Raw genomic sequence first — 26,977 nt, 5'->3', positions numbered from 1 at the left:
TTCCTCTTTTGCCTTTCCTTTATCTTTCCTTTTGCCCCATTTTTATACCACTATCCGCCATTACAACAGCAATTGATATCCCTTCATGTTCCTTTCTATTATGACTACGTGACTAGATCAGTCCACATGACAGCGCCGTTAACTTTTGTCACGGTGGAACCATGTACCTCGAGCGTTGAGGGGTAGAGAGGCCGACATCGCGCCTTGCATGAACCTTGCTCCAACAAGACACCGGATACACCGCCACATGCCTCGAGAGACCCCTTTCCGCTTTCAGAGCTCCTTGCAACACCAAGCAAGGTTATGATTCTCAACCTTGTGACTACGGTGTCATTCCATGGTCGGCACACTCGAGGTTTGCTGCGCAGAAGGGTGATAAGGAGAGGTCAGCTGGTTCCGTTTGCCTTGCCCACTGGCGCGCTCTTTGCTATATCTCGTTCGTTGATGGGCTTTTCCATTTCCAGATAATCCTAGCCCTAGAGAGACGTCCTATATGGGTGACTGTGCGCCCATGCCTAATTCATTGAACACACTCCAGCGCCGAACTGTTGCAATTTACTCGAATTGTATGAATTCTATAGCTGATAGTCTGCAACAACACTTCTTCTTCAGAGACTAAGTGAGTAAATCAAGCATACGAGTGCTAATAGCTCCTCTCATTGCATGACCATCATAGGCAGTAGTCCAATCGCTTCCTGTACTTTACTCCCGTGTCTATCCTTCGATATCCATATCAGGTTCTTGACCAGACACTACTGTACAATTACCCGACAAAATCACCTCAAGTGAAGCACAGATAGCATTCCGACCAAAACATACGGAATCCTTAAAGAGGAAGACCATGCAAATCGGAAAAGAATCCATGCAGAGGCGGGGGATGCTGCAGCTTTATCCGAAGGGATTGTATGCCCATCCACAACTCCGATTAAGTAGCTCGCAAGCGATCTGAAGATATTTTTGTGGTATTGGTATACCGATATACGCTTTGAACAAAAACAACTTTTACAGGTTGTGACTCTTCTGTTGGGAAATGACTCCTATTTGAAAGAGAAAGACTATATCGGGTCGGAATCGATCCTCCAGTACTCAAGAATAAAAGCATGGTGATACACTCAAGCCTCGCATCTGGCGATCAGGTACGGATGCCTCTCTCCAAACTGGAGCCCTACATCAATACCAGGGCCTTACCTGTTGCAATCTGTAACCACACATATGCTCCATGATGCGGCAGCGACCGGAGTACAGTACCTATGCTAAAACGTCAGATCACGGTCAAGGGTAGATACTTGTTGTGAGGTAATTATACAGCCCACGGTAGGTGACGTATGCAGTACCTGCGTAACCTTATTCCTCCCGAGTCACTGACTCATAGTGCCTAAGCGAGAACTGTGAATGACAAAGCATAAATCAATTCATTTTAATAGCGCTGAGCCCGATAGAGTTCTGAAACAGCTGGCGATCTGTATTGTCTGTTGCCCTACACGAGAAAGTCTATGCACCTTGGCCTAATCACTACTACTCGAATCCACATCCGAGTCCTTGTCTGAATCACTATCCTCACTCTCCTGTACATCTGACGAACTACCATGGGTCGTAGAGTTCGCATCTCCACCCCCTCCGCCCTCCTCCTCGGGTTCCTCCACATACTTCTCCTCCGCCTCCGTCGACGAGAAGTCATGCCCATCGTGCGTCTTGTGCCTTGTGAGAAAGCATTTGTAGCAGAGGTCAAAGTCGAAACAGACTTGGCACTTGTAGCGATACCCGTAGAGGCCCTAACAACAAAGCATTAGTCGGAGTACTTAGAAAGTGAGAAGCAGAGCAAAGATGAAATGGAGAACAACGGAAAGAAGGGGAGAGAGCGGTACCATGAAGCAGCCATCGCATGTACCTCTAAACGAAGCAGCCACACGACTGAAATGAATACCAACAATCTCAAGCGCGTCGGCCTGAGGATGCGCGGTCTGATACGCGTCCTCGAGCAGTCTTACCACGTTGCCGGAGTGGCCGTGGTACCGAGCGATCTTGGCCGCTGACCACGTCCGTCCGAGCCCAACCCACTGCGTACAGGGGTTGGCACCGCGGTTGAGCAGCATGGAGATGATCTCCTCCTGCACACTCGCGGTGGTGGTCCGGCTGAGGCGGGTCCAGCCTCGCGCGGCCCAGAGCAACGGGGTCCAGCCGTCGTCGTCGGGGGCATCCAGCAACTCGCACGAGAGGCTGAGAACTCTTTCGACTAGAGCGGCCGATCCGCTGAGTATTGCAAAATGCAGGACCGTGCGGCCCACATGGTCTCGCGCCTCAATGTCGCCACCTTGCTCGAAGATGAGGTCCAGATGGCTGACGGAGTTGGCGGCCGCCAGATGGATCGCAGTGCGGCCCTGGATATCCGGCTGGTCGACGCGGGCGCCTTTATCGAGCAGGGCGGTCACGATTTCCAACGGCGCTGTCACACAGATCCAGCTCAGCAGAGAGCCCCGCATGCTTCCTGTGCTGTTGACATCCAGCTCCTCGAGGCTCAGTAAATATTTGCAAATTTTGCTCTGGTGCTCCCACTCCCCGAAGGGGCCGCGGTAAGCTGCTTGGTGCAGAGGCGACCCATTCTGCGGATCAACGAGGTTGATATCCGCACCGGCAGCGACCAAAAGCTTCACCATGTCTAGGGATGAGTCCCAGCAGGCATAGTGCAGCGGGCCACCGCGGATGGAACCCACGGTGTTGAGTTCCGCCCCGCGGGCGAGCAGATACTTGACCATTGCGGCGTTTTCATGACCGACCGCGCACATCAGCACTGACAGGCCCTTACGATTGCGAGCCTCGAGGTCTGCCCCGGCGTTGATCAGCGGACGGAGAGTTTCCATACGCGTAGATGGTGACATATACATAAGAGGCGTGAACCCTTCCTGCTGGGCGTGATTCACATCCGGGCGGAACTCCAGCAAGAGCTGGATGAGGGCAGGATTGTCGAGTCGTACCGCATCATGCAACGGGGTCTGCCCCTTGGAGCCTTGATGATCGACATTGGCACCGGCTTCCAGGAGCAGACGTACCGAGTCGAGTCGCTCTTTCTTCACGGCGCACCCCAACGCCGTGTATCCATTGTAGGGGTCATCTCCGTACTGCACTTCGAGGTCGGGACCAAACTCCAGCAGCGTCCTCACATTCTCCGTCTGATTGTAGGTAGCACTCAGTGCCAACGGTGTCCAGTTCCAAGCCACGATGTTGGGATTGGCCCCTTTTTCTAGCAAGGCCCGAGTCGCTTGCGGCTGCGAGTAGGCGATGTGTAGAGGTGTCCAGCCCGCTTCAGAAACTTGATTGAGACTCGTCCCGTGGTCGCTCAGTAACCGGATAATCCCCGCGTGTCCCTTTTCAGCCGCCAGGTGAAGGCCATTGCTATTACCCTGATCTGAAAGGGTGGCCTGCGCGCCTTTGCTGATGAGGTACTCTGCTACTTCTCTATGCCCTGAATAGGCCGCCCTCAGCAACGCTGTCCGATTATATGTCCCCGGCGCATCCACAGGGTGGCCAGCCTCAACAAGCAGCTTAACAAGCTCCAATTTCCCAGCCCCTGCTGCCTCGGGCAAAGGAACAATTTCATTCTTTGTCACATGCGGATTGGCCCCGTGCTCGAGTAGGAGCTTAGTAATGTGGTCGTGACCTTTGTAGATGGCGAACTGCAAGGGGCTCCAATTGACCGACCCGAGGACATTGGGGTCCGCACCGCGCTCAAGAAGTAATCGAACGCTGTGGACATAGCCTTGGTCTACGGCAGCTGCTAGAGGCGTCCAGCGGACATCGCCGTGTTTGTCCAATTCCAACTCGGGATGTTTGACTAGCTCCTGCACAACGCTGTAATATCCCCATTGGCAGGCCCGACATAAGACCGACTGCCCGTCATCGCCACCGAGAGCATTAATATCTGCCCCCGCAGCCAGCAAAAGTCTTACGGCTCCAACATGTCCATGCGCGGAGGTAATATGCAGCAGCTGACGTCTTCTGGAATAGAGACGGTCTGCGATGGCCGCCCTGCCAAGAAAGAATTTCAGACTGTCCAGATGCCCCGCCGCGGCGGACCAGAAAACTGCGGAGTGCAGGTAGATATCCCCCTCATAGTCGTATTTGCCGTGGACTGAAGCGCCTGCATCGAGAAGTTTGGCTAGAAGGGAAGTCGAGTTCAGAGTGGCAGCCCGAATGAGGATAAAGTCAGGCCATTCGAACGGCGACTCAGACCTAGTCGACCGAATGATACACGAGACCACCAAATCGATGACCTCTTCATCAGCGGACCAGTTAGCTGCCCAAAGAATGTCATGCATCTGCGCACTATTTAAGGTACAATGGTCGAGTAGCTCCTTCAGCAGATCGCTTTGTCTGTATCGCGCAGCTTCCCATGCTGCCGAAACTAATGTGCTCATATCGTGGGTGTGGTCCCTCGCAAATGCGCTTGGATTCTCCAATACCCATGTATGCTGTCGCATGCCTACCATGAGCGGCAACATAGAGGCGTGGCATCGGTCAGGTCGTTCAAAGAGATTTGATGCAGCCCACCGGGCAACGGCAATACGTCGATACGACAGGGGATTGGTTACGATCTCCTTTACCTGCGACTTGATGGCCTCGGTGAGCACTACCGACTCAAAGTGCTGTTCCAGGTAAAGTGCCGCATAGTGCGCGAAGTTGAATTCTGTGTTCAGAAATCGAGCATCCTGCAACTCAGGGGTAGCCCAACGCTTCGCTCCTTCCTTCCACTTCTCGAACTCCGATGACGAAAGATATCTCAAGCACGCTGTAAGAATTTTCTTACTAGCTTCCATGGTGCCAGAGCCAGGCCCGAAGTCTTGTAGGACCCCTGAGAGCTGAGGATGCGCCAAGTGGATTTCTTGATACTTGACCACTAGCATGCCGTCGAACAGCTTGTCAAGTGTCTTGCGGGATAGCTCAGCTTTCCCGTGTGAGACACTAGAAAATGATATCGCCCGGCGCAGCTCCCACAAAGTCAAAGGTCGCAATGTTTTGTTCACCCAGAGTAGTATCTCCCCAACCAAGTCCCGCTTTCCCTCTTGCGCTTTGAGACTGCTCACAATGCTGGAAGTGGCTTTTTGCCTGGCCTTAGGGTCCGACGACAGAAGCTTGATCGCATCTTGCACCTCGCCGATGCTCACTGGCCCCTTCCTGCGTCTCAGACGTCCAAGCACAAACTCACGCCAGTCCAAATCGTTATCGGAATCGAGTATCTTCACCTGGACGCTCCGGGAGGTACCGCGGAGAAATGGGTACTGCCGTACGAGATCTTGGAGCGCAGCCTGCCTGCTCGCCTTGCGAGCTTCATGGAGCATGCTGTGGGAAGGGCTATCAAGGTCAATGGTAGGCCATTCCGAGAGCCTTTGCCGCAGAGCATTATGCGTCACGAAATTCTGGGTTACAATGGCATATTTGGTGCAGCACTCATTGGCAGTGAAGAGCTCATCAACCAGTGCCACGAATCGTGTAAGCGGCAAGCCACATTCCTTCGCGTTTGTGATAATGCACCAAACGGTTTTGTCTTCCGCGTACGTTACAAGTTGTCGGAAGCATTGCAACAGCTCCGCCTCCGTACAGGTGCGAAAATGGATCATGCGCTCGAGGAGTGCGCTGATTGGCCTCATCATATTCGCATTGTGCCGTAGCAGCTGTGCAATAAGCGACTTAAGCAGGTCAGTGTATGTTGCTGAGCGATCGTCACGACTGTCGAACTGAAAATAGATAATCATGTGGTTGGTGGGATCGTCAGATTTCACCTTGTCGCGCAGATGACTCAATATTTGAACACCTGCGAGATGAGCTGCAACGGAACCATGAAGATAGACCCTGGCTGAGCGCTGTGGTACCAGCCAGTTCTTTAGGCGCGAATGACTCGTGATCCAAGCATAGGGGTTGAATGCTCTCGACAGCCATTTGCTTGGGTAGAGTGGCGGCGCCATGGGTATCATGTGCGACCACCAATCCGAAAATCTGACTGCCTCGCAAAAGGACTCTGCGATACTTGAGAATGCTGCAAATCGTTGGGGATAGCCGTGCTGGACATACCTTTTGCGGACCCAGAGATTCGGTCTTCAATTTTGCGATAAACGGCATCTTCTCTTAGAAGACGGCAAAGGTCACTATGAGATTTGGTAGACGCCAAGGTAATCTCATACGGTAGCCCAATGGTTGCTGCCATCTGGTCAAAGATCTTCTGAAAGTCAGTTTGTAATGTCAAAGGGAGAATGGTTGACGATATTCCGTGCTTGAGGAATCCGTACCTGGTCAGCATTGTTGTTTGAATATATGTTGATGATCTCGACAGACAGCGAAGCCTGTAGTCCCACAAAGGTCGAATTGAGCTCCTCGATGCCCTCCCCAAGCGCAGTGATATCCTCCATTTGAACACTGTGAGAGGTAACCCCATTTTGAAACACCAGAGGGAGCAGCTGGTTTGCCATGCTGCCGTCATAAATGGATTGATGAGGACATCCGAAGAAAACCTACATATATCAGCTTCTGGCCACTGCGACGTTGGGCTCAGCATTCTACCAAAGCTCGAGTATATATCATGAACCAGGTGTAATTTATTTTCTCCAGCAGTGCGATACGTATGGCCTCTTTGACGATTACTCCCCCGATGTCATGCGTGATGAACACGATGGGGCGGAATGGGTCCTAGGGGCATTTAGTTGTGTACCGGTGGAAAGTCAAAGGCAAACAAGCACAGACCTCTGGATCATCCTTTACTTTCTGATAGAGCTCGTTGATTAATGAATCTGCCAGATCATGAATGGCCGCCATGGGTGATTTGCCGGGGCTGTCCAACTTTAAGGAATATCCGAAACTGTAAATTCGTGCTACCGGTGGATTCCCAGCAAGACCCTCGGTCAGCCAGGTCGGCTTGCCATCCTCATCAATCGGACTAGCCCAAGACTTTTGCTGATCTCCATGAAGCCCGTGAATTAAGACAATACTATGCGGGTCTGTCAGTTTTAAAAGTTCGAAAAGGTTTGAAAGACAGGAAAGTCATACTCGTATTCGCCCTCTGTCGGCTCTAAAAGAGCTAACATAGGTGGTTTGACATCTTGGGGATCTTCATTCTCATCGCTCGCTGTTGATGGAGCTTGATCAAGATCCTCAACAGTCTCTGTCTCGGTGCCATTCTCAAGCCTTTCATCGCCCGACTCTGAGCCTGAAGTGGACGACCTAGATGTCGTGCTTTGTTCATCGTCAGAGCTGGAGATCGACCCGCGGTCGGACATGACAATAGAAGCAGCAAGAAGCTTGATCTGTCAGCAGCTGAAGGTTTACTAAGTGTTCAATATGTGCGAGATTCGACAAACAGAAGCATCTTAAGGTTGTGAGCAAGATTTTGTGCAGTGTTCTTGTTTCAAGTGGGTGCGTGTCTCGAAGCTGGCAATTAGCCGGTGCCTCCCTTAGTGCGTTTGGACCGAAAACAAGGGGCGCATGTCAGCTCCGCCAAGAAGCGTGGAATCGCCCATATAGCTCCTGCTTATCTTGCCGGATCCCACTTTTCTCAAAAACATCTTGAAAAAGCCTTACATGAAAATGGGTGATACAGCAAACGTGCACGATCAGGATACCGACGGGGATTTCGAATCTGCCGTTAACAGCCCCGATTTGGCTTCGGGCGGGCTGAGCTGGGATCTCGGGCTGGCCTCTGCTGGAGACGCAGGCAGTTCGTTTCGCGTGCAGAATGACCCGCGTGCGCCTTATCAGCGCAGCAACGTGATCGAGCGTAAAGGTACAATCGACATCCGCTGCTCTTGTCTCGACGTGATCCATGGGATAATGAGCGAGCACGGGGACGATCGATTTGCAACCCTGCTCGTGCTTGAATTCCGGTTTGACGTGCGGAAACGCGCCCGGCGGATTGAAGGGGTCCAGATCGCCCTCGAATTTAGGGCTCGGGAGGCAGGCGAGGCCGGTCCTGAAGTCTATAAAATTGCCCCGGATGGTAACTTCAGCCTTGTCCCCACGAGCCAACGAGAGGACATAAAGCGATCGGTTTCCGGTCAAGCAGGAGCCTCAGCACCGGTAGGAGGGCTGAGCATCACCGGAACAGTCGGCTGGGAGAAGACTATCAGCCGCGACAAACAGGACCATTGCACTGTGGTAGGGTCGCGGGACTTGGTGGGCCGGAACTGGGGATCGGCAAATAGTGCGTCCTGGACTCTCCTGGAGAATAAGTCCGCTCAGAGTGGCGTTCCATCTCTACTGCGCACAGTTACTCTGTTGCGAAGGGAGGATGAGCAGCCATTCGAGTGCGTGGTCAAGCTCACGGCTGATGTTGTCACCGGATGGCGGGAACGGCTGTGGGGAGGCAAAGGACGCGTGCCCAAGGATGATCCAGTCCTGTTCGACCCCCTTCGTGATCCAACAAATAATTTGCGGGAATTTGACGTCTACAATCTGGGGCAGGTCGATTTGGAGGGGTTGTGCAGGGTCACGCACCAGCGGAATTGGCAGGACGCACCTAAGCACTAGTCTCTCTGTTAGCCCAACCAGAGCACATCAAACACGAGGGATGGTCAAAATATATGCGGGTTGAATACTTAGTCTGCTCTAGTGAATTGAAACCTTGAAATCAACCACCCAACTGTCACTGGAGCGTGCTGCGGATAGCGACTAGAGGATATGATTGGCACAGACAACAATCGTTCGCATGTTTCGATAATTAGATGTACTGCCGCGGCCCGTGCTTATTACCACGCGCAGTGTATTTACCACGCACTTCAGCCGCTCTTTCGCCCCCCTTGCAGGAGAATCGGGGTAGCATGATGACTGTCGGCGGTTGAGAAAGACTTGATTTCAGAGCATCTGTTCCTGAGAGTGCGCACTGCTCTCCAGTCCGGTATCTCACAGAATGTTGACGGTAAGCCCGCCCACCTCGTCACTCGATGACGAACCTTTCATCGTGGCTTCCCCAACGGAGGATCACATGAAGTTCAATCTAGAAAAGCCACGGAGCGATTCCGAAGGCGATGAAGACTCTGAAGATGATTCAGAAGCGGAGCCATCAACGAGCGTAAAGCGCCGTTTTGAGAATATTCGGGACAGTTTGCGGGAGAAAACAATATTGTTGACCGACCGCGATCGGCTTCATCGCTTCGTGCGGGAAAATGAGGATATTCTAGATGAGATCGTCGAGTACGGAACCTTATTGCACTACCTCGTGGAAGGTGCCCGAGACAAGCGCTTTAGTCGATATGAGCCGTTAGTTGAGTATCTGGTGCGACGATATCCTGCGCTCCTGGCGAAAAAAGACCATTCAGAACGGACCGTTTTGTCTTGGGCTATCCAGAAGAAGCGCATTAGCCTTGTGCGGTGCATATGTGCCAATCATCCACAAATCAGTCAAGTTATCGCTGTCCAAGGGTTGCATGCACGGAATTGCCTGCATGTGGCTATTCACGAAGAGGCGGTGCCAGCTCTTATCCTCGAGCTAATCAGCAAGGCCAATATAGAGGCCTTGATGGCTTTGGACGACAAAGGCAATACCCCGTTACATCTGGCAGTTGCATACGAGCGATGCACCGATGCAGGGCTGAGTGTTGTCAAAGCATTGATTGATCGCTGTGATAAGGCACTGGATGCGCAAACCAGTACCACAAATCGACTCTCTCCATATCGTTATCATCTGTTTACCAGGGCGGAAGCTGAGGCCAAGGCGTCTCGACGCAAACACGTGGAGCAACAACAGCTCCAAGGTATGAAGGATGTCGGTTTGCCAATGAGTAAGGGAAGTGTGGCCAAGGACAATGTTATGCTTCCTCCTAGCCTAGCACCGACGAGCTTGCCTGGGCCAGATCACAAACTACCATCCGAGAACCGACTAGGCCTACCCCGACGAAGCAATACCCTTAGTGAGCTTCATCCGTCATCGAAGGATCAATCAGGGTCCATAGGAGATTTGGCCTTTGTGACCGCTTTGGCAGTGCACGACAAACCTATAACTATGAACAAATCTGTCAAATTCGCAAACGGCACGGCTAATGAGTCAAAGAAGACATCCACCAAGAAAGCAAGTGAGGACATGGTTGTCACGAAACAGACCGCGGATACAATTCGAGATTACCTGAAAGTTCATTATCTGAGGACGCGGGATCACGACCAAGCGATCGAACTGCTATATGGACGAGACCGACGTGAGTACAATGCTTCCAGCTGCTACGATAGAGAAGTTGTATACTGAACGAGCTCTAGCCAGAGATCTATACTTCGACCTATATGAGTCTTCGTCACGATACATCGACCAAGACTGGATCAGCCGTGGCCTAGAGTATCTATGCTTCGAAGACACATTGCAATATGTCGCGCTTCCGCATCTCGAATTGACAAAAAAGGTGCAGTCCGTGGATTCGCGCTTTGCGCGGGTGAGAAGTTTGCTGCCTGATGGTGAGGGTCGGCGCGATATGGTATTTATGTTTGACTTTCTGCGAAAGAAGGGGGTATCCCGAATTCTGCGAGTCATTGTGGATGACACGACCTCTCCAGCGCACAGCGATGAGGCAATAGAACAGGCGCTGGGGGGCTTTCGGGTCGAGGTGTGGGACTGGCGCAAGATTGACCTCTCCATTGACACGATCATTAGTGTGGCGCTGGACGCTCGGGAGGTGTATTTGTACTGGAGTGGGAACAACGCGGTGCTGCGTGGATGGAGCGATCACGGCGGTCTGGCACAATTGAAAAGCCTGCGGACTGTGCACCTGCATGTTAGCCAGGTGCGTAGAGAGCATGAACCGATTGATGGTTTTGAAACTCACATGTAACAGGGTCTTGAAACCGCCGAGCGAACCAAGCGAAATGTGAATCAATTCCGCAGCAGGCTGGCCGCACTACGACCAGACATCCACATTAAACTGGAAGAACATCGGCCAGAAAGATCAGCTAACCAGAGCGGGGCCTCCATCGAGGGGGTTCGCGAACAGCAAGTCGAGCATCGTCACCGTTGGTTGACGTGCATGGACAACTTCGCGGACTTCATTCAGAACATTCGGCCCCCGACTGGATGGAAAGAAGACGTGCGCGTGGCGCTGATCGACGATGGTGTTGACATCGAGGAGAAGACTCTGCGGGGTAAGATAATCGGCGGTCGCAGTTTCTGCCCACGGGACTATGCACAGAATCTGCAGCGGTCCTTCTATGTGTCAGGCAGTGGGCATGGGACCGTCATGGCGAGCCTCATCTGCCGCGTGTGCCCCACTGCAAAGTTGTTTGTTGTCAAGCTAGCAGAGCATGTCAGCGAGAGTTCAACCCGCCAGATAACAGCCAAGAGTGCAGCTAAGGCTGTTCGCGCCGCAATTGACCGACAGGTTCACATTATCTCCATGTCATGGACGATCGAACGCAACGAACAGAATGCGGCCGACATTCGAGATTTGGAAGCCGCGATCGGAGCCGCTGCTAACGCAGGAATCCTGATGTTCTGTGCGGCAAATGATCAGGGGGCAGCGCTGGATGTCAGCTTCCCTGCTGCCTGTGCCAATACCAAGAATATCTTCAAGATCGGTGCTGCGGAGGCTTCTGGAGCGGTATGGAAGTGGGTAGGAGACGCGGCGGCGGTCGACTTCATTTTTCCCGGCCACAAAGTGGTGAAAGAGCGACCCAACGACGCACCGATCGACAAATGCCAGACCTTGACTGGGTCTTCAGTAGCAACGGCTATTGCATCCGGGTTAGCAGCGCTGATTCTCTATTGCGTGGAGCTCAGCTTCGTGCAGAGGCAGGCTGTCAACCAACCTGGCAAGGTGGATCACTTCGAGGGTCTTTCACGTCATGAGCGCATGCGTGAGGCCTTCTTAGCAATTGGTACAACTCAGAGTAGTGGGAATAAGTATATCGAGGTGTGGAATGTGTTTGAGAAGGCCGTGGAGAAAAGCCAGGGAAAGCCACCAGACCAATTCCCAGCCATTGTCAACGAGGTTGCCAACAAGCTGAAGGCCAGGAAAATGCTGGAATGAGATGGGTGTTAGCATGAAGGTGTTGGATCGAGGTGACACTTCGGAACTAGACTTCATGTCTGAGGGTATGATCATGTCATGGTGGTAGGAAGGCGAAAGGTAACAAACACGTCATGTGGTCTGATCATTCGAAAGCCAACATCATGAAAGTAGACCCTCGGTCTTGTCACAGCTTCCAGCTGTCGTTACCTACGGAATTTTATGTTCAGTCAGGTGAAGTTGAACTGTTACTCAATCTAGTCTCTACCATGCCTAACGAGCCATTCTTCGACTTATACATACGCCTGCACGAAGCAGCCGACCCAACCTACTGCAAGCTTTCAAGGTATTGTGAAGGTATTGCGAGACAATTATCCAATTCTCTCCTATCTGGCCTGCCCCGAAGGAGTTGTTCACCGGCACAAGTGCCGACTGAACGCCGAGGGCGAGGATGAGCACAGTTTAGATATCTAATAACTAAACCTAGTTGAATAAAGAGTTATATTATGAGTTTTCTTTTTACTTGATTACTATGATTTGTATAAAAATTGTCATCAAGATATCTAATAAGGGTAGTTATCTGTTCTAGTCTACTAAAGGCTTCTCACTTTGCATTCAAGAGATTGTCTTGTCAATTATGCTACTGCTATGATTCGATATCGCTGCGCGGATAGTTGCGAGGGGACTACTTGTGCAAGTCCAAGAAAGCCAAACAGCTTTGAAGTAGTCAATGCAGAAAAGGTATGGGTCTGACGAGATGATAGTCAAGACTAATATAGTTGATGTGGATTTGACGATTGACCCAATTTCGAATCTGTGCTGCATCATGTATGGTGTTTGTTTTGCAAGTATGCAACAAAAAGGTCACGGGTTGCTTCTCCCAACCCAGCCGGGAACCTCCATTTTCTCAATCTCCAACTACTTAAAGCACTTGCCCCCTCTCCATTCCTGCTTTGCTTTTCACTTCGCAATTCCCTTTTCAATTCATGTGACGAACCGCCGTCCCATAGTATTGCGTGCCCCGCACCAAAAGCACGCCATGCCCTCACCGAATCTCCGATGGCTAACCGGCGATAACCCGGACGCTCTAGCCACGGGACTCTCGTTCACCATGCCATGGCCTAAGGGCCGATACCAGCCAAACCAGACCTTCTCAATTGAGACAGACGGCAAAGGCTATCCCCTCGATAGTCGCGAGCTGGCATACTGGGCAGACGGGTCTCTGAAATGGACGGCGCATTCCATCAGTGGCCATGTCGGGTATAGCAGCGGGTATACCGTGAAGGCTGCGACCGAGCCGGAGATGGAGTCCCGAATATGGGCTGAAACGACCCCGGAACATATAATTGTCTCCACGAAGATCGGACTGAGTGTGCAATTCCTGACTCGGAGTTCTGCGACATTGTTTGAGAACATTTCCCTGGATGGACAACAAGTGTGCTCCGCCGCTACTGTGGTCTCGTCGATTAACAACCAAGAGTATACAACAGTCGTACACAAGAGTGCCATTGAAAACCTCACCTGGGCGAGAGCAGTTGTCAAAGCCTCCGGAACTGTTGTATATGAGGGAAGAGAGCATCTACCATTCGACGCGCGAGTATATATCTACTCCGATGCGCAGCCGCTCAAAGTCGTCTTCTCATTCATCCATGACCTCGACCCTGAGGAACCGTTGACCTCACTCGGTCTCAAATTCTCGGTACCATTTCGCGATATCGAACACTACAACCGCCACATTCGCTTCCTAGGTCCCACAGGAGGGGTTCTGAGGGAAGAAGTGCAAGGCCTATCAGGTTTGTGGCATGGCCCTAGCGTGCAGGATCGCATCGACCAGACTGCCGGAAAAGCCGTGACCCTTAAAGATGCCCCGTGGCTGTCTTATGTTCCGTCGTGGAACGACTATGCCCTCAGTCAATTATCGTCTGACGGGTTCACGCTAAAGAAGCGAACGAAACAAGGCTGTTCATGGGTGAAGGTGACAGGAGGGAGCAGATATTCCGGCACTGCATACATTGGCTCGGCACAGCGCGGTGGCCTGGCAGTGGGATTGACCAATTTCTGGGAGCAGTACCCCACCCAAATCGATCTCAGCAATTTGACCACCGACGAAGCATCGACAACGATATGGATGTACTCACCTTCAGCAGAACCGTTGGATACCCGTCCCTACCACGACGGACTAGGTCTCGACACCTACGAGAAACAGCTCAAAGCCCTTCAGGCTACATACGAGGACTACGAGCCCGGCTTCGGTACGGCCAACGGAATCGGGCGAACGGCAGTCTTCTTCCTTCGACCCTACAGCAACGGAACCCCATCCGACAACGGCCTAAGCGCATTCTCAGCTCTAGTCCGTGACTCCCCTCGCCTAGTGCCCACCCCGGAGACCATATACAATGCTGGGGTGTTTCACAGCACATGGGCCCCGGACACTCGCCTCCTTGGCCTCAGCCCCACAGCCACCGAACTAAATATTGAAGACAACCTTAATACCCTATTCACCCACTACCAGCGCCAGGTCGAGCAACACCGCTGGTACGGCTTCTGGGACTACGGTGACGTGCAGCACACGTACGACCCCCACCGGCACGCGTGGCGCTACGATGTCGGGGGATTTGCCTGGGACAACAGTGAACTCTCCACGGACTTATGGCTGTGGCTGTATCTCCTGCATTCTGGTCGGGCGGATGTCTTTCGACTGGCCGAGGCCATGACTCGCCATACGAGCGAAGTGGACGTGTATCATTCCGGCCGCTTCAAGGGTTTCGGAACGCGTCATGGGGTACAGCATTTCAGCGACAGCTGCAAACAGCTCCGGATTTCCAACGTGCTGTATCGACGGTTCTACTACTATTTGACTGGGGACGAACGGACAGGGGATCTGATCGCTGAGCTTCAGGGCTGCCAGCATGCGCTGTTGGGACTCGACGCCCATCGGAAAGTCCAGCAGCACGGTGTCATTCCGGAAGGGTTTGCGTTGACGGACATTTGTCTTGATGGCGGCGCGTTAGCAGCGTCGTGGCTTACCGCATGGGAGCGACAGGAGCCGGGATGGACGGAGAGTAGAGATCGGCTGCTGGCAATGCTTGAGGGCATCGCGGGCCTAGAATATGGAATCGCTACGAAGACAATTCTACTCAACCTAAGGACGGGAGAAGTGCGCGCATGTCCGCCTCCCACGCGACCGTATGCCATCTCGCACTTGTCGATGCTATTCGGCTTCCCGGAACTGGTGTCGGAGCTCGTCGACTACGCTGGAAGCGAACATCCGGCGACCGTGGATGCGTTCCTGAAGGCTTACCGGAGATATTGTCGGTCTTACAACGGCGGAGCGGATGTTCAGCGCGAGGAGTACGGCTTCGAGTTCCCTGCTACAGCCACATGGCGACAGAGCCACTCCACACTGACGGCATTCACGGCGAGACGCGGTGATGACGCCGAATTAGCCCGCGCAGCATGGCAACAGTTCTTCGAGACGGACGGGTATACCAAAGACCACGGGTGGGAAGTGACGCCGACAGCGGCACCGGCCTGTTTCTCCGAGGGTGAGGAGGCGCCCTGGATTACGACGAACGAGGCAGCACGGTACGGTGTGTCGGCTATATTCAATCTTGCCAACATTCGCAAGTACCTCGACTAGCTGCTGTCTTTGCCATGGGCCCTGTAATCCGTCGCTGTCCCCGTGCATTATCTCCAACAGCTCTCAGCCCAGAATTCTAGGCTCATATCATTGTTACAACTCTACCATCCCAACTGCATAACATCAACCGGTGCCTCGAACAAAAGTCTCAGTCATCATGCGCCTTGACCCTCGCAAACATTGCCCCGAGAATGGTCAAACAGATAAACAGCATCACAAAGACAATCGCAACCATCCCACAACACTGTAGCTGGTTCTGTCTCTGCTCTCGTCGGACGATGATCCGCTCGCAGGCCTCACAGTGCTCATGGGGCGTGGTAATCACCGAAGTGACTAGGGGAATAGTGGATGTCGGATCGGTGTCTCCGTGGTGGTGGGATGGTGACGGTTGTGATTCCAGGTCATCCTGGTCTGCTTGTGTGACTTCCGAGTACTGTGAAAGTAAGAGTCGGTGGTGTCAGCTTGGCAGGGGTGATGGCGCAGTGGGGGCTTACTTCTTGGTAGGGCGGGGCTGCCTCGTAGGGTTGCTTTGGAGCCATTCCAGGACTTGGTGGGGTGCTTGAAATTGTTGAAGATAAGACTCCGGTACAGATACTCACTTAGGACGTTACAGAAACTCCCTGAGGACGTTTAGAAAGCGATAATTATGTACGATGGGGGATGTCTATTCTTATGTTGGAATCATGCTGCCTGGGTCGCAAGATGGAGGGTGAGATTGCACAGCCTCATCAGGCTCACCATCACTTGGTTGGTTGGCATGGGTTAGAGCTACGTCAGAGATCTCATCACTGGCCTTACGGTGGCTTGGCCAAAGGTCAGGGCGCTTGTGGCTGTTTGACTTTTCCCAGATAGCCCACCTTACCTACGCTTTGCGCAACTGACCGACACGCCGACAACCATTGAGCCACAAACCACGTGACAGACTAAAAAAGATACAGACTTGACACATGAGGAGTTATGCCCCACACAAGCAAGTTGCTTACTCTCGAGGTTTACTTTGTTTTACAGTTCAGGACAAACAAACGTGTAGCGGTATAGCCACACAAGAGCAAAATTGTCATGTCGAAGCGCTCAAAACCAAGGACGGGCAACTCGGTGACAATTGCTGTGATGATTGGATGAGCCCTGCGTGTCCGCACCGCGCCCTGCACCAGCCACACTAGCCGCATCAGAGCCTGGTCAACACCGGCCGGTATCGGCACGTTGCGACAAAGTCAGTCACAGTCGCACCACTACCCAACTTCCCCAGTCCATAACTTTAAGAACCAGATACATTGACATAGAGGAGAAACTATCAATCCACCCTTGTCCCATCATATCGTAGGTCACATCAACACCCATTGTATCCTTCCCCGTGCAGATAGCGTGGATTCATACCTCTCCACCAGCCGCACTCTTTAGTCAAGTCTATACTATCCAAGCCACCTCTAAATCTCTATCCTATTTACACCAAGTCTATATACAATCTAAATACAAACCACATCGTCGCCTCACCCAGCCCAACCCCCAAAACCCAACTCCATCCAAGCCCCAGCCTACCCCAAAACCCCACCCCTAACCAACCACCCCCTCGCCTCCTCCCAAATCTCCTCCCTAACCCTCACCCTCCTCGACCTCCTCCCCTTCGAACTGCCATGCGTAAACCCATGCCTACACCCCCTCGCCATGGTCCACTTATACCCACCCACCTCAAACCCCTCCTCCTTATCCCGCCTGCCCTCCAACTCGGCCAACCGATGAATCATCTCCTGCGCCTCGACCCTCAACAAATCAAACTCCGCCGCAACCATATACAGCCTTTCAGGCAGATCCTCCGCGGCCGCATACCACGGGCTGAGCAGGGGATCGCGCCGATCCTGACCGGGACAGACATACCCCCAATCGATCCACCAGCCGGCATCGCCCAGGTGATCGCGCCAGTAGTCCTGGTAAGGGCGGGCGTGCATCTTGTCCGGCGGGGAGTGGCTGAAGTCCACGATGGGATAGTAGCAGATCGCAGCCCGGAGTTTGCGCCGCAGGGAAGGGAGCTGCGCGACGGCGAGCGCGAGGCTGGCGCCCGCGCTGAAGCCGCCGATCACTAGGCGGGTGCGGTCGATGGGCAGTGCGGTGTCCGCCAGCAGGTCGAGGATCTGCGCTTCCACGTCGTGGATCGCGGTCGGGAATGGGTGGAGCGGGATCTTGCGGTAGTCCAGGCTTAGGACTAGCATGCCCGTGCGCTGGCTCCAGGAGGCGCAGAAGGGGTCGTCGAAGCGCGCTGTGTTGACGGCGAAGCCCCCGCCATGCAGGTTGATGTAGGTCGGGAGGAGGGTCGGTTGGCCCGCGGTGTAGGTGGGTGGGTAGAAGATGCGGGTTTGCAGCGTCGGGCGCGATGGGAGGTGCAGGGTTAGGGTTGGGTGGGTGCCGGGCGGGGGCGGGTGGATGAGGTCCTTGTAGATGGCGTGTATTGTCGCGATGAGTTTGAGGCCCCAGAGCCAGAGGAAGCAGTAGATGCGGTGGTAGAGGGGGAGGAGGGCTTTGGGGAGGGGCTCCACCTCCGCTCGTTTTATTGTTGTCATGGCGAACTATCTGATCCGAGACGGTTGCCTGTGGGTTTAACTGGGAACCGAAGACGGTGCTGGGGTGATTCAAGCTTTTAGGGGTCGGAGGTAGGCATGATGATTCTGGAGTGGGGACGCCCTAGTCGCTCTGGGTCGGATAGGCTGGTGGAGAGCGCGCTTTGAAATACTTCATTCGACTGAGCTGGATTGGTCGGCGCATGTGGGTTTCAGCTCAGTTGTAGCGGCACCTCAACATTTCATGTGATAATTTTAGGCAGAATTCTCTGGAAGAGGCCCCTGAAAAGTGCAGTGGAGAATTTTGTTTGTTTTGCTGCGCGAAAGACCCACCTGGGCAAAAGAGGGGCTCCACTTCGATTTTGCCATTGAAGTGACAGGCCGGAAGCGATTGCATGGTGTAGATCTTAGGGGTGCTGATATTGCCTGTAGGGCTGATGTTTTACCCCGAAATTCGATCAATGTGGTCGTCGCTTGGTGGAGGCTACGAGGCTCACCCATAGTATACTGTAAAAAAGTGTCATGTTCAAGAGATGTCAATGCTGAGTCAACCGACCCCACCAGAGCACACTGATCTGGTCAATCACCACGCGGCAACTCTTACACCATGTTTATTTATGTATTTACACATTCAAGTAATACAGTATCTATGCAAACATTCCATTTACCATGCGATCTATTCCCTAAAGGTTTGGCACAAAGGTCCCTTACCAGCTAGCAAACATAGTGCAGGAATGACATACCGTACATTGAAACAATACAAACAAGAAAGACGAGAACCAGACAAGGCACAACCAATAAAACCATTCACACCTATTCACAATAGTCGAGAACAAAGGCAAAAAAGCTACAACTTCGCCCTCCTCCCCTCCTTCTTAACCCTAGCACCGGCCCACTCCATAAACACCCCGACCACTCGCTCAATCTGCTCCTTGGTGTTATCCGCATGCACCGTGAGCCGGACGCGTCCCAGCTGCTTCGGCACAATCGGATAATGCACCGAGTCCACCCAATACCCATTCCCCCGGATATGGTCCGCGAGCTCATTCTCCTCGCCGCCCGGGGTGATCAAGGCAAAGATGGGTGTCTCAAAAGGACCCGACCCCCAGTTCTCCGATCCGGGAATCTGGATTATACCCTGCTTGCTGACTTCGTCCCATTGCTTGTGTTGAGTCACCATGCGCTCGAAGTAGCGCGTGTTCTGCTGCAAACGACGGCGTCGCTGCACTTCTTAGTGCTGATGGTAGCGATAGCCGCGGGGATAAGACTCACCTGCTCGCCCTCCTCGCTTGCGACCAACTCATAGCCCGCGCGCACAGCCGCCACAGTGACGAACGATGGCGCGGTCGAGAACACGATATTGCGGGCATAGTTGATCATGGACATACGCATGGTCTCCGAGCAAAGAACAATAGCTACCACCAAGCAGTCAGTGAAATTCTCCCAGTGATCAACCAAAAGGGAGCTTACCCCCCGTCGACGCCAACCCCTTGCCGCAAGTATGCACCCGGATCCCAATCTCCTTCTCCAATCCATAATGGCACACCAGCCCGGATCCATCCCGTCCAATCAACCCGTTCGAATGCGCCTCATCCATGGCATACACCACATTGCCCTGTGGGAGCACCTCTTGGGAAATGCGCAGCATCTCCTGGATAGGCACCACATCACCATCCATGCTATAGAACGACTCGACGGCCACAAAGACCACGCTCTTGCCGTCCTTGACCCCCTTCCGGTCGTCGCGGAGGGCCTCGAGGGCACGCCGGAAATCTTGGAGGTCGTTGTGCGCGAACGACCGGGTCTGCGCGCGACCGCGTCGCATCCCGTCGTGGATGCTGGCGTGGATGTATTCGTCATGCACGACCACGTCATCGGGACGCGGGACGGTCGACCACAGGGCGACGTTGGCGTCGAAGCCGGAATTGAAGAACAGGCCCGCCTCGGCCTTGTGGAAGCGGGCCAGGTCTCGCTCGATGTCGTCCAGGTAGTGGGTTGTGCCCTCGAAGATGCGCGTCGAGGTGCTGCCCACGATGAAGTTGGGGTGCGCGTCCAGTTGCTCCAGGAAGCCCTTGGTCAGCGCCCGCGAGGTCGCGATGGATAGGGTGTCGTTGGACCCGAAGTCGACCAATTGGTTCACCATTCCGGGATTAGGAGGCTGCATAAGGCGCTTCTGGCGCTCACGCTGCTCCAACTGGGTTTGGAGCTTGGAATTGAGGACCTTTTCGCCGGACATGTTCTCGGGTATTCAGGTGGGAAGTGATGTTGCTACTGTTCACGGTAAGCGATTCTGTGTTTGTGGTTCCTTCTACAGTCCACCATTAGATAGAGTGGGTTTATATAGTTTTGCCGCCAGTAGAGGAGCCTACCCCTCGCCTACTCTAAGCCGGCTAATGGTCGGCATCAAAGACCGAGGTTTCTGTGTTGGAAGTACACATCCTTTGAGTATTATTGAAGTCATCCAACTCTTTTGACCAGAACTACAATAGACCATAGTGGCGAGGATTGGCGGGAAGTTGCGTCAAGATAAAGTTGACAGATTGTCGAAAGCTGCAAAGCTTGGTCAATCCACGAATCATGTCTAGTCATATTCAACATCTTGTTTCTTCAAAAGTTCTTCACAGCTTGGAAACTGGTGTTGAGTGTGGAATGACATCAGCCAACATGCGCATATCTGTGCCCCCCCCCCCCCTTACTGATTGTAAGGAGCCGTTACCACCTTCCCTGTTTGTGTTCTCGCCCGTGCAGAGTGTGGTTCGAAAGCACCAATCTGAGTCATGTGAGCGATTTCTTATTCTGCACTTCTCTGTAAGGGTGATCGGGGAAGAGATAGTCATTCATCGGATACTGCTCCCGCGCGCGCCCCCCAGGAGGTTCTCAGCAGGTCACCTGCGGTGTAGCGTCACGACTATCTAAAGCGACCGCTATTTGCGGTAAAACGACTATGAGTTCCGACAGGCTGGTTTGACACCCTGTTGATAGTACCTTCGGTGCAATCAGCCATCCAGTCGAATTTGCCCTGCAGTAGAAAAAGCAGGTTGTCAGATGTCATTGTTTATAGTCTGCCATAGACTTCATGCTTGTGGACATTTCTGGCATCGAGTGACGTCTCATGTTTTCAAGTGTGGCCTTCCAGGCTTCCATTGCCAGAAAGCTGAAGAATTAGAGACCGAGATAGCAAGTTCACCGTAGGGTCACATACGTCACTGTATGGAAGCGTGCTGCGTCGATCTGAAGAGGATCGTGAAGAGTGACCTTTGGTATGGGGACATGGACCAGGCTCAAGAATATAAAGCCGTGTCAAGGGCGGTCGAAAATGAGGAAAGCAGCACAATCACCGACGAAGAACCCTTCAAAGGATATTAACATTTGCGCAAGACTATAACAACCCCGAACGAACAAAACAACCATACGTTTCCTTACAATATCACTTGATCCTGAGCCACCAGCACAACCATCATGGAGAGAATTATTTACGACCACGCCCAGGAGAATCCGGATGCTGTCGCCGTCGAAGATGAACAGGTATCCCTGACCTACGCCGAGCTGCTCGGAGAAGCAGGTCATATGTCTTGCGAGCTGGGAGACCTTGACCTCGACGAGCCTGTGGGCATCGTGCTGGGCCCTGGCATCAACCAGGTTGTTGCTCAGCTGGCGGTGCGCTTGGCTGGGGGAACCTGTGTCCCACTGGAGCCATCAATCCCAGAACAGCGCATCAAGGACCTTTTGGAAGATATCGAGGTCAAAACGATCCTGATTGAAGAGGATTCCTCGCTGAATTGGCCCGACCGAAAGCTCATCCAATTTCCAAAAGTGACCGGCGGAAGAACACTGGATGAGAAGCTCCCCAAAGGGTTCAAGGACCCATCTAAACGCAGCCACATTCTCTTCACGTCTGGGTCGACTGGAAAACCTAAACCCGTTCAGATCCAAGCCGAGGCCATCCTGCATCTTGCCAACAAAACCCCAACAACCCCCTTGCTGAAGAGTGACCGTGTTGCCGAGTTCAACAACCCGGGGTTTGACTTGAGCTTGTATGAAATCTGGGTGACCTTGATCTCAGGTGCCACTGTGGTCGCTATCCCGCGGGACTCGGCCATCAGCGCGGGTGCATTGGCTGAAATGGTCTCAAAACACCAGCTAACCGTGATGATCATCACCACTGCCTTATTTACTATCACTAGTACTCAGGACCCGACAGCATTTTCGTCTCTGCGACATGTCATTACCGCAGGGGATGTGGCAAATGTGCGTGCCATGAAGGATGTGCTGCAAAAAGGCGCTCCTGAGCATCTTTGGAATGCCTATGGGCCAACAGAGTGTGCGACTCTGGCTACTATGCAGGAAGTTACACTTGAAGAAACTGGCAGAGACCGTATTGGCATCGGTAAGGCGGTGGGAAATTTGGAGCTCGTCCTACTTGACGAAGATCAACAGCCTGTGCATGAGAGCGGCAAGCAAGGGGAAATTCACCTTGGCGGACCACAACTGACGCCTGGATACTTGAACCGAGAAGAGCATAACGAAGAGCGATTTGTGGATATGAGCAGAGAGGACTTGGGTCTTGGAGAAGGCACAGTGCGTCTGTATAAGACTGGAGACCTGGCCGAGTGGCGCGAGAACAGCGATTGCCTGGATTTCGTTGGCCGGGCCGACTCCCAGGTCAAGCATGAAGGCTTCCGAGTTGAGCTTGGCGAAATTGAGCGAGCGCTCATGTCGCACGATGCGGTCCACTCAGCAGTTCTGATTCATCAGCCACCTTTGGCAGAGGAAGAAGGCCATGCTTTGGTTGCCTTTGTGTCGGCTAAAGATCTGGACGAGGAATCGCTCATGGACTACGCTCGAGAGCGCCTCCCACATTACATGGTTCCCAACGCAATTGAGTTCTTGAGTGATTTTCCACTGACACCTAACGGCAAAGTGGACCGTAAGGCTCTAACTCAGCAGCGACTTGACGCCTCGCGGGAGAAGCAAAAGGAGGACAAGGCAGAGAGCACAGTGCCCAACGGTGAAGCGCCACATGACAGAGCAGGAAAACTTCGGAGACTCTGGACAAACCTGTTACATCTTTCCGAAGAGGTGTCTGATGATGACGACTTCTTCGCTCTAGGCGCCAGTTCACTTCAGGCTGCCTCGTTGATTAGCCAGATACGCCAGGAATTTGACGTTCAGGTTTCGATGCACGATCTCCACGGTCACTCTCAATTCAACCAGATGCTGGATTTGATTCAGCCTAGCGAGCCTCGACACAGCAAAGCACCTGATGATACTCGGGTATGGAAGCAAGATGTGCTTCTTGTTGACGACATTGACATGGTGCCTCAATGGGAGGCCGAGGGCGAGGGTCGTGTGTTCATTACCGGTGTGACCGGGTTTGTGGGTGCCCATCTTCTGTCTAACTTGATGCAGCGACCAGGAGTGAGGCAGATCGCATGCCTGGCGCGTAGCAGGAATGACATGAGTGCCTGGGCTCGGGTTCAGCAAGCACTTGAGCGGTACGACGTCTGGCCAGACAAGCTTGAATTCACGCAGAAGATCCTCGTGCTTGAAGGTGACCTTACCGATTGGCATCTCGGCCTCGGACAGGAGAAGTTCACGTGGCTCTCAAACTGGGCATCGGTGGTTTTCCACCTTGGAGCCAAGGTCAATTTTTGCGAGTCGTACCGAGAGCACCGCACGACAAACGTCGTTGGTACCAGGAACATTCTCCACCTCGCCGCCGCAGGTCGTCGTAAGAGCTTTCATTACGTATCGAGTATTGATGTCTGGGGGCCAACAGGGAATATCCTGGGAACAGAAGAGATCTACGAGGACGATCCCCTTCAGCCACACATTCAAGGCCTTCGGTATGACCTGGGTTATGCGCAGAGCCAGTGGACAGCGGAGGCGATGGTGCGCCGGATGAGGGACCGTGGCTTGCCCGTGGCCATCTACCGGCCAGGTTTCGTTGTTGGCCACAGCCAGACAGGAGCCATGAACCCCGATGATTTCGTGGCCCGCCTATTGGTAGGCTCCATCAAGGTCGGTGCCTTTCCCCGAGTGGTCGATCAACGTCTGGAGTACGTGACAGTCGACTACGTGGTTGACGCGATGATGGCCATTGCGACCCGCAATGAGAATTTGGGACGCTCGTACAGCCTGCTGTCACCGGATGTCAGCAAATCTGTCACGGTCGAACAAACCTGCGACGTGCTCAAGGAAGCAGGCTATCCCCTCGATCTACTCGATTTTGAACAGTGGGTTGAAAGGGTGACCCACAGCGATGCAGACGGATTATTGACGCCGTTGATGCCATTGTTCCAGGAGCGGGTGTTGGGCCAGTTAACGCGATGGGAAGCTAGCCAGTACAGTCCGGTCTATCGGTGCGACAACGCACTCAAGGCTCTTAGTGACAATCCAGAGATAAAGTTTCAACCGTTTGACGCGCACTTGTTGAAAAGGTTTATTTCTTTCTGGGACCGGAAGGGATTTCATCATGTTTGAAGCGATTGGTCTTGGCGCCTTTGAAGTTCTATTGAGGCAATGATATTGTTGGATTTCATGTTAAACTTAACATAGCTTTGAGCTTGAGATTTCATTAAATTGTACCACAGGTCCCATCTTGCCTCCTCGGCGGGGCACAAACTGGATGATTGTAATTCGGTGGAATAGACTAGATCCGAGTGAAGGGTTAGATTAAAAGCTTAGGAATGTTTGTGCTGTCCACCAACCTACACCGTCTTTTCAAGCCCCGTATATGCAACGGGGTGAACGGGACGGGACAAGTCACGCATTCGTGGAATGGTCTAAATTAATGTTGGGCATTGACTCAAACCAGCTGTCTTCTTCAAGACATAGCCGACCACTACTTTGGGGGAGGTTTCCGAAGAACTGGGTGAGCTGAAATGCAGCCGATCATCGAGTCTCTGTGGTAAGGGCGTGGCTATTGCCGAGAGGCGTAAATTCGAGCTCACACAACATACCAAGCCCATCTTTTTCACACTAGCTTGTGGTTGGGTGGGATTGCAAATGATTGCTCAACTAAAGTGGAACACATGCTGCAAACTCAGACATGCGCCCAACCGTTGGCGACCAGAACTTGCATTTCATTGATCAAGCAAAAATCACCGCTTTCTCGCTGCTGAGGATGATCCTTTTCCCACTTTGCGACACGACTGCGAACAACTTGCATCTTGAAATAGGAAGAGGTCGTCCAGCGTCGAATCCGATTCTCCCAGAGAGCCACGGCAAGATTTTGCAAGGAGAACCATGCCCGAGTCGAATGCACCGCAGCATACGCTTCTGGATTGTACCCGACGCGGACCTGAGGATTAAGGTAGACTCCGTGGAGTTGTGACAAAGGGTTGTCCGCGTGGATGAGACAGCACTCTGAGCCTTCAAGGTGAGATAGCGAAAGAGAGTCAGGGACAGCACGGAATCGCAGTGGTGGTGAGGACACGAAAGGCGCGGCGGGCATTACCACTAAGAGAATCAGTCTGATACAACACCAGGCGCAGATGTATCACCTACCCATCCCGTTCCAGCAGCTTCTGACTGGAACTGGCTCCATGTTGATGAGTGCTCTACGCGAGTTGGCAGAGCGGAAGTATGGCCAGGTCTGCATGACGTGTTCATCGCCCTGGGAATCACGCAGGGCGAAGGTATCGTAATATAGAGGGGGTTTGGAGAAGTCCAGGGAGCAAGCAGCCCCGTAGACCCCGTCATTGGTATTTAGCAAGGTCGCTACATCGTCGACCTAGAAACCTCACCCATTAGTCACATACTCGTCGGTTTCTGCAAGCGTTGGACTTGGCCATACCGTGAACACGACATCATTCAGGAAAAGCACTTTGTCAAAAGTGATCCCTTGTCGCGCCAAGTCTTCCAATGGTTGTAAAGTCCAGTTGCGTAGCCGAGCCAAGTATGGAATGCGTCGCAGCTCTGTCCGTCCCCGCGGGGTCTTGATCCAGCCATCATGCCCGGGCGGAGCGGAGATTTCATCCTGATGTGTTGTGTCGGACAGAGTGATGTTGCGTCGCACACCAAGCCGGTCTAGTCTTGTATCCAGCTCGCGCAGAGCTCCCTTGCTGTCATCCCAGCTACCACTTTCTAACACGCTCACAAAGACGTTCTCAGAGCCAATGGTCCGGACCAGGTCAACGACGGCGTCATTCCAATGGCTTCGGAGGATGCGCTCGTTATTCCAATGAGTACTGGCGATGAATATACGATCGGAGGGTAGCGGGGGAGGAGGGCGAGCGTCCACGAGGGCGATATGGTGGTGAATCGAGAGGACTTGGAGCATTGTCCAGATCACTAAGCCGAGGCCCACGAGGAGGGCGACGCGTCGGCGGAACCCATATCGGCGGCGAGGAACCCAGCGGGGACCGGTCTTGGAGGAGGCAAGCGGGGTGATCATGGGGACATTCTTTCCTCGCGAGAAGACAGTCAAGAGACGATCAAGTGGTGACAGTAAAAGGAAGCGTCATTGAGGTTTCATTTGCGTTTGGTTCATCGGTCTGTCAGACCGATAGCGGGTGTTGACCAGGGACGCCAGGAGCGAACGAAGACTCGGGATCAAAAATAGAAACCAGGGGGGGGATCCGCCTTTCGCGCTAATCCTATTTTTGACATCCTAGGATTTGCGACCGGAGGCTTCTGCAGCCTGGTTGATCAGGCATCAACCCCTCAACACAACATTTTTGCCACAGAAGTGGTCTTGCCATGTAAGTCTGATAATCTTGTGCTGCTCTTGAAGCTATTCAAGGCTACTTATTATATCTGGAACCTCTTTACTACGTCCAATAAGAAACTACATTTTGTTTTCCGCGAGGCCTCCTGTC

At 53.0% G+C, this 26,977-nt stretch overlaps 8 protein-coding genes across 8 annotated transcripts; 4 read left to right on the top strand and 4 right to left on the bottom strand.

Annotated features, from left to right (window-relative positions):
- Positions 1 to 1,423: 1,423 nt before the first annotated feature.
- On the bottom strand, positions 1,424 to 4,661 carry ASPACDRAFT_122273 (uncharacterized protein). The gene is made up of 2 exons (XM_020196518.1): positions 1,866 to 4,661; positions 1,424 to 1,772 (listed from the first exon to the last, which is right to left on the bottom strand). The coding sequence occupies exons 1-2, from the start codon at positions 4,410 to 4,412 to the stop codon at positions 1,506 to 1,508; spliced, it is 2,814 nt and encodes a 937-aa protein (XP_020054814.1). The 5' UTR covers positions 4,413 to 4,661; the 3' UTR covers positions 1,424 to 1,505.
- Positions 4,662 to 7,569: 2,908 nt separating this feature from the next.
- Positions 7,570 to 8,568, top strand: ASPACDRAFT_1857730 (uncharacterized protein; the record flags this gene model as incomplete). Its single annotated transcript, XM_020197567.1, has 1 exon — positions 7,570 to 8,568. One exon carries the CDS (start codon positions 7,570 to 7,572, stop codon positions 8,506 to 8,508), a length of 939 nt encoding a protein of 312 aa, XP_020054813.1. The 3' UTR covers positions 8,509 to 8,568.
- An 847-nt stretch (positions 8,569 to 9,415) lies between these two features.
- ASPACDRAFT_1261 (S8 family peptidase) lies at positions 9,416 to 11,900 on the top strand (the record flags this gene model as incomplete). The annotated part of the gene is made up of 3 exons (XM_020196884.1): positions 9,416 to 10,169; positions 10,222 to 10,745; positions 10,797 to 11,900. Coding segments are annotated over 3 exons (2,382 nt in total), but the record flags the coding sequence as incomplete, so codon positions are not given.
- Positions 11,901 to 12,852: 952 nt separating this feature from the next.
- On the top strand, positions 12,853 to 15,603 carry ASPACDRAFT_1857728 (polysaccharide lyase family 26 protein; the record flags this gene model as incomplete). The annotated part of the gene is made up of 1 exon (XM_020197566.1): positions 12,853 to 15,603. The coding sequence occupies exon 1, from the start codon at positions 13,003 to 13,005 to the stop codon at positions 15,601 to 15,603; it is 2,601 nt and encodes an 866-aa protein (XP_020054811.1). The 5' UTR covers positions 12,853 to 13,002.
- A 1,535-nt stretch (positions 15,604 to 17,138) lies between these two features.
- ASPACDRAFT_61980 (uncharacterized protein) lies at positions 17,139 to 18,158 on the bottom strand (the record flags this gene model as incomplete). The annotated part of the gene is made up of 1 exon (XM_020203735.1): positions 17,139 to 18,158. The coding sequence occupies one exon, from the start codon at positions 18,156 to 18,158 to the stop codon at positions 17,139 to 17,141; it is 1,020 nt and encodes a 339-aa protein (XP_020054810.1).
- An 844-nt stretch (positions 18,159 to 19,002) lies between these two features.
- On the bottom strand, positions 19,003 to 20,391 carry ASPACDRAFT_61979 (aminotransferase class I/II-fold pyridoxal phosphate-dependent enzyme; the record flags this gene model as incomplete). Its single annotated transcript, XM_020203734.1, has 3 exons — positions 19,003 to 19,377; positions 19,428 to 19,570; positions 19,626 to 20,391. 3 exons carry the CDS (start codon positions 20,389 to 20,391, stop codon positions 19,003 to 19,005), a joined length of 1,284 nt encoding a protein of 427 aa, XP_020054809.1.
- Positions 20,392 to 21,614: 1,223 nt separating this feature from the next.
- ASPACDRAFT_1889645 (uncharacterized protein) lies at positions 21,615 to 24,638 on the top strand (the record flags this gene model as incomplete). The annotated part of the gene is made up of 1 exon (XM_020198539.1): positions 21,615 to 24,638. One exon carries the CDS (start codon positions 21,615 to 21,617, stop codon positions 24,636 to 24,638), a length of 3,024 nt encoding a protein of 1,007 aa, XP_020054808.1.
- Positions 24,639 to 25,200: 562 nt separating this feature from the next.
- Positions 25,201 to 26,553, bottom strand: ASPACDRAFT_31412 (glycosyltransferase family 69 protein; the record flags this gene model as incomplete). The annotated part of the gene is made up of 3 exons (XM_020199813.1): positions 25,201 to 25,616; positions 25,665 to 25,890; positions 25,954 to 26,553. 3 exons carry the CDS (start codon positions 26,551 to 26,553, stop codon positions 25,201 to 25,203), a joined length of 1,242 nt encoding a protein of 413 aa, XP_020054807.1.
- Between the last annotated feature and the right edge of the window lie 424 nt (positions 26,554 to 26,977).

This window comes from Aspergillus aculeatus, assembly GCF_001890905.1.
Source record: "Aspergillus aculeatus ATCC 16872 unplaced genomic scaffold ASPACscaffold_11, whole genome shotgun sequence".
Lineage (NCBI taxonomy): Eukaryota > Fungi > Ascomycota > Eurotiomycetes > Eurotiales > Aspergillaceae > Aspergillus > Aspergillus aculeatus.
The sequence above is the reverse complement of the archived record's forward strand: the minus strand, read 5'-3'. Positions and strand labels throughout refer to the sequence as shown.

Coding starts and splice junctions, on each gene's coding strand:
- ASPACDRAFT_122273 (XM_020196518.1), bottom strand. CDS start 4,412: ATGAGCACATTAGTTTCGGCAGCATGGGAAGCTGCGCGATACAGACAA. Junction 1,773..1,865: donor CATGCGATGGCTGCTTCATG/GTACCGCTCTCT, acceptor CTTTGTTGTTAG/GGCCTCTACGGGTATCGCTA.